This window comes from Dermacentor variabilis, chromosome 2 (genome assembly GCF_050947875.1).
Source record: "Dermacentor variabilis isolate Ectoservices chromosome 2, ASM5094787v1, whole genome shotgun sequence".
In the NCBI taxonomy this organism is placed as follows: Eukaryota; Metazoa; Arthropoda; class Arachnida; order Ixodida; family Ixodidae; genus Dermacentor; species Dermacentor variabilis.
In genome coordinates, this window is record NC_134569.1 from 238561355 (window position 1) to 238573697 (window position 12343).

The following is a 12343-nucleotide window of genomic DNA, read 5'->3' on the forward strand; positions in this document are numbered from 1 at the left end:
ACACAAATATTGACAAGAAACATTTTAGATTTACTTTGTTATACCTGATAATTCCTTATATCCACAATCCCAGGTATAATGATGTGTTGGTTACAACGAGCACATTTCAGTGCATTTGCAATTTTCTGACATGCCTGTTAAAGCTGCTTCCAGATAAAACGAACATTTTTAAATCACCGTACTGTTTCAAGGAATGCTTCGAACCCGGTTACAGTAAAGGGGGTGCATGCAAATTACCAAATCATGAAAACGTGACCAAACTGGGCACACGGCAGCACGTGCCCCGCTCTCTTCCAACCACAACAGTGATACGGCCTTTGAGATGAGCAAGCGACCCTTATGTACAGATTTCTGAAGCTACAAAGGTCACTCGATTTCACCGCATGCCTTCAGAGAGGAGGAGCAGCAATAGCATGGCGTGGGGCGTGAACTGGCACATGTGCCAGTGCGATAACGAATGTCACGACGGCTGCACTCTAGTTTTTGCGTAGTGGTCCATGCAGCAAGACATGCATTATGCCTATTTCAACAGTTTGGAACGACCATCTGTGTCCTTCCACCAAGGGAACAATGGCCACTCAAGTGTTCCCGTCAACGTTCACACAACCCGAGTCAGTGAGAATGCTGCACTGGTTGCACCGCACATTGCTGTCATGCAATGTTGCAAAAGATCAGTGGTTACTGTGCCATTATCAAGCAATCGTGGTTTGGCGATGCTTCATTAACGTGTTGCCAAGTGCTGGTTACGGTTCACCATAATAATCTACATTTCGAACATTGCATTTTCCTTGCCCGAAGTGACAAAGATAACGTTATATTATGGCTCTTGCATGGATGGTGCGCGGTCACAATGCTGAGACCATGATGTTCGAGACTTTCACAGAATGGCGGCACGCTGCAGTAGTTTCCAAAATTTATGCTTACAGCCAACTAGAATGCTTCGCTCTCTTGTGCGGAATACAGTCATGTCCCACTGGTAGTACAATATATCACAAGCTGTCGAATAAAAAATAGCAGCTGCACTTGCAATTTCTAAGTGACAGGTGATAGGAACCGGGTGCTGTTTTCAATGAGCTATACCAGCCACCACATTTCGTTCCTTAGATGAATGCTGCTAACAGAAATTTGCATGTAGTTGCAATAACACATCTTTAGGAAAGATGACACTGAAGATATGATTTTTGGACCAAAGTGCTGCTGAACTGTAATTGCTGACACCAGCTTCAGTGCGGTTAATTTTTGAGCATGTTTAAGGGACAGTCTGCATATAATGAACTACTTTATATGGTATAAAAACTGTGTATAATGTCCGCTTATCACGGAACTATCAAATTCAATATACAGTCAAATCTTGTTACTACAAACACCACATTAACGAATTTCTCAAATTTATGAATATTTTAAGGATGCCTGCCAGATTGCCTATATCTTCAATGTAAAAATATTTCAGAACTACGAATTCCAATACAGCGCATATTTCAGAATAACACACATCATTTATTTTCCCCTTTATAATTGAGGAACATGAGTATTACATATTCGGCTAAAAGTAACAGTGCTGCAACTCCCGCGTGAAGCAGAAACTGCGAGTGCACTAATTATCATCATCACCATGTTGTGTGCCAACTGCTTCACCACAAAGCTGTGGCGAAGTTCGCATGAGATCTAATGATGAATACAGCTAACGATGGCGGCAAGAAGCGAAAGCAGTTTTTGCTGCAGGACAAATTGGACGTTTTGCAGTGAATCGACACAAGGAAAAAGCAAATCGATGTGTGTAAACAGCGTGGCATTGCCCCATCGACCGTCGCAACCATTTTGAAAGACCAAGACAAGATTGTCAAGCTTCACGGGGAGTCGCAACTCGCTCCTATAAAGCAACGGTTGCTACTGGGAAACTTTTAAAATGGGGCCAAGCTGTTCTCATATGCTTCAAAGATGCCAGAATGTAAAACGTTCCTGTTGTGTCGGCAGCGGCAGGCAAGCGGGGGCCCGCGCCCGGCGAACGCGCGGCGAGTGCCCGACGCAGAGAGGGAGACGCGGAGCTAACTGCTCCTGATGAAAACCGGACAAAGGACTGAGCCGGCTAGCGGCCGTTTATTACAAAAAGGACTCCACACGCCAGATGGCACCTCCTGATTGGTCCAAGCTCGTCACATGACAGAAGGGGGGTGCGCCATCTAACTAGACTACTGCGAAACATAAATGTATGATAACACGGAGATCTGGCAGGGGGCGACACTATACCACATCATCCCCCCCTGGAAACAAAGTAAGCATACAGTGAAACGCGCACACAAGATGCGCACTTAAGTCCAAGGACAATTCAGTTCGTTCCCGCCCAAATTCACACACACGCGCACCAGTCTTGGGCACCAAAACACAGGCAGTCACTCAAAACAAAATCCGACAAGAAACACGGCACAAGACTCACTGCACCGCAACAAGGAACACATTTTATACCTGTGTTAACGAAACATGTGAACTGTCTCCTAAATGTCACAGCGAGGCCCCTAGCCATGGCATTTCGAAGACGGCAATACACTCTACACTCAAGAAAACAAAATCATCGAGCCACGGAGGCCGTTTTCTGTCACGATGAGGACGTGTGCGTACCTCAGAAGAACTTTGGGGGTTGCGACGCGTATCGGTCGACTTCGAAGACCCAATCGTCTCATTACTATTTCCCTCCCCCTGGTTGGAAAATTGAATGTGGTTGTCGCTCAAAGCTGGAGAGGGTTGCCCAGGAAGCTCCTCTCGAAGTCCCAACAAGTCCTGGGAGGCTACTGATTCCCCCACGGAATCAGAGACGACTGCTGACTGTGCAGACTCGGAAGTGATACAGTCAGACGAACTACTTAGCTGATGCTTATAACTATGAGAAGACGCTGTCACTACAGACAAGTCATCGGAATGACTATCCAGATTTGAATATGAGTACAAAAAGTCTCTATCACTTGTACACAATGTACTACCTGCTGAATCCTTTATCACTAGGGTTAACTTAGACACATGCCACGTCTTCCCATCACTGAGTAGAAAAGTAGATGGTCCTATCTGGGCCTTGACTGTATGAGGTTTACTGTACTTAAAAAATCCTTTCCTGTTAAATCTAATTCTGACGGTGTCTCCCACCTTGACACGAGTTGCCTGAGCACCTCTACGTTTGTCTACGTACTGTTTAGTATGCCACTGTTTCTGCAAGACTCTTTCTTGAACTTGAGACACAAGACTGTCCTGTTCCCATAGATCTACACAGAGCCGCATGGTTCCATCCTTCTTGCGCACCACCACGAGTGGAGACACCCACTCAGAAGCCTCGACGCGCTCAATGACGTCGCAGTCCTCGAGATGTCGCAATTCATTTGTTACCTGGTCACGGAGAGCCAGGGGTAGTCGGCGCAACTTTGAAGATACTGGTTTCGCATCTTGCTGCCGATGAATTCGGTGCACGAAGTTGTTGACGAGACTGAAGAGGTGATCAAAACCCGGAGGCACACCTGTGGGGCTCTGTACTGAAGGAAGCGATGGTAGACGATATGTCAGCGACGTACCGTCGATCTGTATGCCCAAGCGTTGGATGGCGTCTAAACCCAGCAGTGATGTTCCTGTAGTCGTTACGTGGAACGTGATGGAGAATGACCTTTGGAAAAACAGAACAGTGGCTTGAAACAGGCCTTGAATGTCGATGCGTTGCTTGGAGAAATTTCTCAAGTCCACTGTTGTTTTTGACAGCCTGTGCTGTCGACGAAAGTGATTTCTAAAATCTTCGGCCGTCATGAATGACACAGACGCTCCCGTATCCACCAGCAGTCGCATGGAGACGCCGTTAACTACGACCGGAACTTCCAAATCCTTTTTTAGTTTCAAAAGCGCTTACCGTCAAGTCAGACGCGGACGGCTGCCCTGCGGAAGTTGACGAAGACAGCCTCTCTGCGGAAGAGACGTGTTGCACCGCTGTTTGGGTCTTTCGACATACCGAAGCGAAATGGCCCAACGTGTGGCAGGTGTTGCATCGCCGATTTCTTGCTGGACAATTCCTGTAAGACGCGATATGGTTCCTGCTGCCACACCGATCGCATGCACCACGGTTCCCGGAGGAGCCATGTGCGAAATGTCGACCATCTTGGCGGTTTCTCGGAAGAAGTCGGCCCTCTTGGCGGCTTCTCGGAAGAAGTCGGCCCTCTTGGCGGCTTCTCGGAAGAAGTCGGCCATCTTGGTGGCTTCTCAGAAGAAGTCGGCTATCTTCATGGCCTGCCGGACTAAGTCTGCCATCTTGGCAGCTTCCCGGAAGAAGTTCGTCATCTTGGCCCGTCGACGGAACGCCAAGTTGAGATGCCTCGATTCTTCGTACATTTGAAGTCTGTCAGCTTGGCCCGTCGACGGAACGCCAAGTTGAGATGCCTCGATTCTTCGTACATTTTCGGAGCCGAACGCGCGGTTCGCTCGGTGCAAGGCTTCTAAAGAGCGTCCAATTTCTTCTGCCTTGTCCAGGGACAGGGTTTCACCATGAGCTAATAACTTTTCGCGAACGCTGACGTTCGCTACCCCATGTATTATTTGGTCTCGGACGCGCTCATTGTAGGTTGTGCCGAAGTTGCACTGTACCGCCTTCTCCTTCAGTGCGGTCACGAATTCCAGGAATCCTTCTCCCTCGAACTGCCTTCGACTGGTGAATTCGTACCTCTCCGCCAGAATATTTGTTGACGCGGCGAATAGCCGGTCAAGCCGCTGCAAGAGTTTCTGGAACTCTGACGCTGGCGGGACCGTATCGCTTGACGTTGACGCTGGCCGGTTGACTGCCTTGCTGCTTCGCTTGACGGTGACGCTGCGCCGGTTAACTGCCTTGCTGCTTCCTGCTCCTCGTCTGCAAAGTACTTTCGTTGTCCCTCACGCTTGAGAGCGCTGACGAGCGCGGACGCTCGTTACGCGTCCGTCCAGTCACCACCGCCGGCCGCTTTGAGGTGGGCCTGAAAAATTTTTTTCCATCGATGCCATGGAATTAACGGTGGCCCGGGCAATTCAAGAAAAATGGGAAGGTTCACCGAAAAGGAAGCCATGCCCGGTAGCATGCAGGAGACAGCGCAGAAAACAAGCCGGAGCTCACAGCAGGAATGGGGCAAGGAAGAACAAAGGGGTCGGGAAGGCCTAGGCTCGGAAGCCTCGCGACGCCAAGTGCGTCGGTGGGGTTTGCATGCCGTGCAGACACAGGAAGGGTCACTTCACTTACGAAGCTCGTTGGTTTCCCGGGGCTTCGGTCGGAACCGCAGCGGGAATCCCATCCTCGTCGCCATAAGATGTTGTGTCGGCAGCGGCAGGCAAGCGGGGGCCCACGCCCAGCGAACGCGCGGCGAGCGCCCGACGCAAAGAGGGAGACGCGGAGCTAACTGCTCCTGATGAAAACCGGACAAAGGACTGAGCCGGCTAGCGGCCGTTTATTACAAAAAGGACTCCACACGCCAGATGGCACCTCCTGATTGGTCCAAGCTCGTCACATGACAGAAGGGGGGTGCGCCATCTAACTAGACTACTGCGAAACATAAATGTATGATAACACGGAGATCTGGCAGGGGGCGACACTATACCACATCATCCCCCCCAGGAAACAAAGTAAGCATACAGTGAAACGCGCACACAAGATGCGCACTTAAGTCCAAGGACAATTCAGTTCGTTCCCGCCCAAATTCACACACACGCGCACCAGTCTTGGGCACCAAAACACAGGCAGTCACTCAAAACAAAATCCGACAAGAAACACGGCACAAGACTCACTGCACCGCAACAAGGAACACATTTTATACCTGTGTTAACGAAACATGTGAACTGTCTCCTAAATGTCACAGCGAGGCCCCTAGCCATGGCATTTCGAAGACGGCAATACACTCTATACTCAAGAAAACAGAATCATCGAGCCACGGAGGCCGTTTTCTGTCACGATGAGGACGTGTGCGTACCTCAGAAGAACTTTGGGGGTTGCGACGCGTATCGGTCGACTTCGAAGACCCAATCGTCTCATTACTATTTCCCTCCCCCTGGTTGGAAAATTGAATGTGGTTGTCGCTCAAAGCTGGAGAGGGTTGCCCAGGAAGCTCCTCTCGAAGTCCCAACAAGTCCTGGGAGGCTACTGATTCCCCCACGGAATCAGAGACGACTGCTGACTGTGCAGACTCGGAAGTGATACAGTCAGACGAACTACTTAGCTGATGCTTATAACTATGAGAAGACGCTGTCACTACAGACGAGTCATCGGAATGACTATCCAGATTTGAATATGAGTACAAGAAGTCTCTATCACTTGTACACAATGTACTACCTGCTGAATCCTTTATCACTAGGGTTAACTTAGACACATGCCACGTCTTCCCATCACTGAGTAGAAAAGTAGATGGTCCTATCTGGGCCTTAACTGTATGAGGTTTACTGTACTTAAAAAATCCTTTCCTGTTAAATCTAATTCTGACGGTGTCTCCCACCTTGACACGAGTTGCCTGAGCACCTCTACGTTTGTCTACGTACTGTTTAGTATGCCACTGTTTCTGCAAGACTCTTTCTTGAACTTGAGACACAAGACTGTCCTGTTCCCATAGATCTACACAGAGCCGCATGGTTCCATCCTTCTTGCGCACCACCACGAGTGGAGACACCCACTCAGAAGCCTCGACGCGCTCGATGACGTCGCAGTCCTCGAGATGTCGCAATTCATTTGTTACCTGGTCACGGAGAGCCAGGGGTAGTCGGCGCAACTTTGAAGATACTGGTTTCGCATCTTGCTGCCGATGAATTCGGTGCACGAAGTTGTTGACGAGACTGAAGAGGTGATCAAAACCCGGAGGCACACCTGTGGGGCTCTGTACTGAAGGAAGCGATGGTAGACGATATGTCAGCGACGTACCGTCGATCTGTATGCCCAAGCGTTGGATGGTGTCTAAACCCAGCAGTGATGTTCCTGTAGTCGTTACGTGGAACGTGATGGAGAATGACCTTTGGAAAAACAGAACAGTGGCTTGAAACAGGCCTTGAATGTCGATGCGTTGCTTGGAGAAATTTCTCAAGTCCACTGTTGTTTTTGACAGCCTGTGCTGTCGATGAAAGTGATTTCTAAAATCTTCGGCCGTCATGAATGACACAGACGCTCCCGTATCCACCAGCAGTCGCATGGAGACGCCGTTAACTACGACCGGAACTTCCAAATCCTTTTTTAGTTTCAAAAGCGCTTACCGTCAAGTCAGACGCGGACGGCTGCCCTGCGGAAGTTGACGAAGACAGCCTCTCTGCGGAAGAGACGTGTTGCACCGCTGTTTGGGTCTTTCGACATACCGAAGCGAAATGGCCCAACGTGTGGCAGGTGTTGCATCGCCGATTTCTTGCTGGACAATTCCTGTAAGACGCGATATGGTTCCTGCTGCCACACCGATCGCATGCACCACGGTTCCCGGAGGAGCCATGTGCGAAATGTCGACCATCTTGGCGGTTTCTCGGAAGAAGTCGGCCCTCTTGGCGGCTTCTCGGAAGAAGTCGGTCATCTTGGCGGCTTCTCGGAAGAAGTCGGCCCTCTTGGCGGCTTCTCGGAAGAAGTCGGCCATCTTGGTGGCTTCTCAGAAGAAGTCGGCTATCTTCATGGCCTGCCGGACTAAGTCTGCCATCTTGGCAGCTTCCCGGAAGAAGTTCGTCATCTTGGCCCGTCGACGGAACGCCAAGTTGAGATGCCTCGATTCTTCGTACATTTGAAGTCTGTCAGCTTGGCCCGTCGACGGAACGCCAAGTTGAGATGCCTCGATTCTTCGTACATTTTCGGAGCCGAACGCGCGGTTCGCTCGGTGCAAGGCTTCTAAAGAGCGTCCAATTTCTTCTGCCTTGTCCAGGGACAGGGTTTCACCATGAGCTAATAACTTTTCGCGAACGCTGACGTTCGCTACCCCATGTATTATTTGGTCTCGGACGCGCTCATTGTAGGTTGTGCCGAAGTTGCACTGTACCGCCTTCTCCTTCAGTGCGGTCACGAATTCCAGGAATCCTTCTCCCTCGAACTGCCTTCGACTGGTGAATTCGTACCTCTCCGCCAGAATATTTGTTGACGCGGCGAATAGCCGGTCAAGCCGCTGCAAGAGTTTCTGGAACTCTGACGCTGGCGGGACCGTATCGCTTGACGTTGACGCTGGCCGGTTGACTGCCTTGCTGCTTCGCTTGACGGTGACGCTGCGCCGGTTAACTGCCTTGCTGCTTCCTGCTCCTCGTCTGCAAAGTACTTGCGTTGTCCCTCACGCTTGAGAGCGCTGACGAGCGCGGACGCTCGTTACGCGTCCGTCCAGTCACCACCGCCGGCCGCTTCGAGGTGGGCCTGAAAAATTTTTTTCCATCGATGCCATGGAATTAACGGTGGCCCGGGCAATTCAAGAAAAACGGGAAGGTTCACCGAAAAGGAAGCCATGCCCGGTAGCATGCAGGAGACAGCGCAGAAAACAAGCCGGAGCTCACAGCAGGAATGGGGCAAGGAAGAACAAAGGGGTCGGGAAGGCCTAGGCTCGGAAGCCTCGCGACGCCAAGTGCGTCGGTGGGGTTTGCATGCCGTGCAGACACAGGAAGGGTCACTTCACTTACGAAGCTCGTTGGTTTCCCGGGGCTTCGGTCGGAACCGCAGCGGGAATCCCATCCTCGTCGCCATAAGATGTTGTGTCGGCAGCGGCAGGCAAGCGGGGGCCCACGCCCAGCGAATGCGCGGCGAGCGCCCGACGCAAAGAGGGAGACGCGGAGCTAACTGCTCCTGATGAAAACCGGACAAAGGACTGAGCCAGCTAGCGGCCGTTTATTACAAAAAGGACTCCACACGCCAGATGGCACCTCCTGATTGGTCCAAGCTCGTCACATGACAGAAGGGGGGTGCGCCATCTAGCTAGACTACTGCGAAACATAAATGTATGATAACATGGAGATCTGGCAGGGGGCGACACTATACCACAGTTCCTGTGTCTGGCCCAATGCTCCAAGAAAAAGCCCACGAATTTGCCGATGCACTTGAAATAACTGGGTTCGATGCCAGTGTAGGTTGGCTTTTTCGTTTCTGCCAAAGGAACGGAATAACTTGGCAGGTAGCGTTGGGCAAGGGAAAGGCTGCTGACAAAGTAGGCATGGATTCCTGGGTCGCTGATCATTTTCTAGAGGGGACTGAATTGTACTCTGAAGATGATATTTTAAACGCGGACATGACCGCATGTTTTTATCAGCTCCTGCCATACCGGACGATGCACTTCAAAGGGCAGCAGTGCAAAGGAGGGAAGAAGTCGCATCTTCGCATGACAGTCCTGCTCTGCTGCAATGCAACAGGCACGAAGAAAATTAAAGCGCTCATCATCGGCAAGTATTCGAAGCCTCGCTGCATGAAAAGCGTCATGTCAGTACCGTACGACTACAGCGACAACAAGCGAGCCTGGATGACTAAAGAACTCTTTTTCGAGTGGCTCATTAAACTCGACGACCAAATGAGGATGGTTGATCAAAGAATTCTACTGGTTGTCGACAACTGCTCTGCTCACATTGTGAATTTTTGCTTGATGCACATTCACTTGGAGTTTCTGCTGCCAAACAACACGTCCTTGCTGCAACCCCTAGACCAGGGCATCGTAAAGAGTGTGAAGGCAGAATTTGGTAAGCATCTTGTGCAGTGGTTGATTATCAACCTCTACCTAAAGCAGCCGACTGCAATCAGTATTCGTCAGGCAGTGAAAATGCTCACGAGAGCTTGGTGGAACTTGAAGGCGTCCTCCATTAGCAACTGCTGGCAAAAAAGCAGGACTTGTCAAAGCATCTGTGTAGCTTGAACATGACTTGGAGGTGACCGACAGCAACCTAGGAGACCTGTGGACTAAGGTTGCGGAACTGCTGCCCGCTGTCTCTTCTTTCAACGACTATACGTAGAGCGACAGCGCAGCACAAATGGCGGAAAACCTGACAAACAAGGAGTTTGTTAACTGCGTTTGCAACATCTCCAGTGACAATGACAACCCGAAGGAAGACGACTGTGGGTCACCGAACACAGAAGATGAGATTGTGTCGAACAATGATGTTTTAGTGCACGCACAAAGTCCGCACTTTTATCGCTCGATGCAATGACGTACCCGTTGAGGTATGGCGCAAAGTGGAAGATGTAGACACATTCCTAATCGGTTGTGCGTGCTGTACGCGCCAGAAGAAAATCACTAATTTCTTCAAATAAAGCAGGTTTGAAGTGACTGAAACATTTTTATTTGAAAGTATGCTTGTCTGTATACGTGTCTACTGCCAAGGTACATCACTTTCATTGCAACAATATTTTAAAATAATGAACGATTTTCAACGGTCCTGCGTGATTCGTTATATCGAGATTTGACTGTAAAATAGTTAGACTGTATTGACATTTGACTCGTTGCAGGTTTGGTTTTGTACTCAATTTTAATGTGCGTGTAAATGTTTAGCATGTTTCTTTGGGAAGAAAAAGCACACAGGATTGAGTGAATATGGTAATCTGTATTTCTGCTTATTTGCTGAAGGATGGTCCTGTAAATAAAGAGTTTGAAATGTAAAAGACAAACGACTGACCAATACACATGTTGCCTCGATGGATGTGTTGGGGCAACTTGCAGAACGCATGGGCAACACAAAGGAGGCCCTTCATCAGATCATGGCCAAGCTGGAGGACGTCCACCAGGCCATCGCCTTCTGCAAGGAGCATGACGACTCCGAACTCTGGGCAGATCTCATCGAGTACTCGCTCGATAAGCCACGTGCGTGTCAGCCATCTTCCATCTTCTGATTAAATGACAGACATGCTGAAACCTCTAAATGAAAGCTGAAGGAACAATGGAATGTTTGTTTCAATTGCAATAATGCTAAAGATTCGCCTTCTAAATTAATTTTTCGAACAAGCTTTTTCTTTCTTTCTTTTTTAAATTTTGAATATAGTACTTGGAAACATCACCAAAATATAGAACAAGCATGTGTTCATAAAAATGGTGAACTGAGGTACTCACCTTTTTTTTTTTTTTTCGAAGTAAGATGGTGGTGCAGATTAGTCATGTGGCTGATTGTTAATGATCCATACTGCTTCGTTTTATAATGATTTTAGGCAGTAGGGTCTAAAACTGATCCTAGAGGAACACTTGTAATTATAGGGGTACACTAAGAAAAATAAAGTCTTGACATACAAATTGCTTTCAACCCCTTATGTAGCTTAAGAAGTTTATAGTAGTTTCACTAAAGCCATAACTTTGAAATTTTTTTTTTACTATAGTGTGACTGCTTGTGTCAAAAGCTTTTTTTTAAGTTCGATAATATGACTACAACAAATTTATTTTTGTGTATAGACATGTATATACTCTGGGATTTCTCCAACACTGCTGATGATCTTGATCAATTCGTTCTGAAGCCATGTTGAGAATCTGTTAGCAACTTGTTGTGTTTAAGTGGTCTTTGAAATGTACTGCAGTGACCTTCTCAAACATAGTATTTATAACACTAAGCAAGAAAATAGACCAATAGCTGCTAGGATATTTGGTATCAGAACTTTTATGATCAGTAAGACTTCCGTTAATTCGACTCCAGTGAAGTTGATACTGACCATAGGTTGATTCGGTACTGACCATAGGTCCTGGCCAGCACCCATACATTTCTTTGGGCCCAGGCTTTTGTTATTGCAATCCTTAAATTAGTCTTTGCCAGGTTAATTCGAACTTGACTGGTCAGCACGCATGCGTCTGACCCCAATGGTGACCCCCCAATAGCGACCCCTTTAGCTGCAGCATCTGTCTTGTTGGAGCTTAGGGGATAGTGAATCTGTCGAGCACAGACTATACCCTGCTGAAAACTCCTCTTTTCAGCCTGTCATTGGAAGATTTTTAAGTCCGAATGGTAGCTCACAATGAATAATTACAGTATTTACACTATCATAACATGCACTTTTTTTTTCCAATAAGATTGTTCTGAAAATTGCCTGTGTGGTGCAGTCATATACAAAATGAAAACTGCATTCGCAGAGCCTACTGCGAGTGGCTCGCCATCACTAGATGGCGACCCACGTACCTTGCTTTCGTAATGTAACGGTGATGACGCACCAACTTCAGTCTTCGATTATGAAGGCTCATTCTAAGTTATTTTACATGCTAAGCTAGCGGCAATGATTTGTGCCACAGTTTTTGGCATTCCAGACAATTGCATGCGTTGCAGGATGAACTGGCAAATGGGTGAGTCTAGGCGAGGGTCACCATCGCATTTGTAATTGTTGTGGAGCTGTTTGAGAAATGCAGGATATAAAATGTGCAGATGTGCAATCAAATGCACCTATACTAGTTCCTTTAACTCAAGATGAATGGGA

The 12343-nt window shown here is 48.4% G+C and overlaps 1 protein-coding gene across 1 annotated transcript in view; it reads left to right on the top strand.

The window, feature by feature from the left end:
* The window catches only part of lt (vacuolar protein sorting-associated protein light), a 214925-nt gene that overhangs the window by 150895 nt on the left and 51687 nt on the right, over positions 1–12343 (top strand). The window contains exon 18 of the mRNA XM_075682740.1: positions 10617–10757. Coding sequence (XP_075538855.1) covers positions 10617–10757 — 141 coding nt within the window. The remainder of the gene's footprint in view (positions 1–10616; positions 10758–12343) is intronic.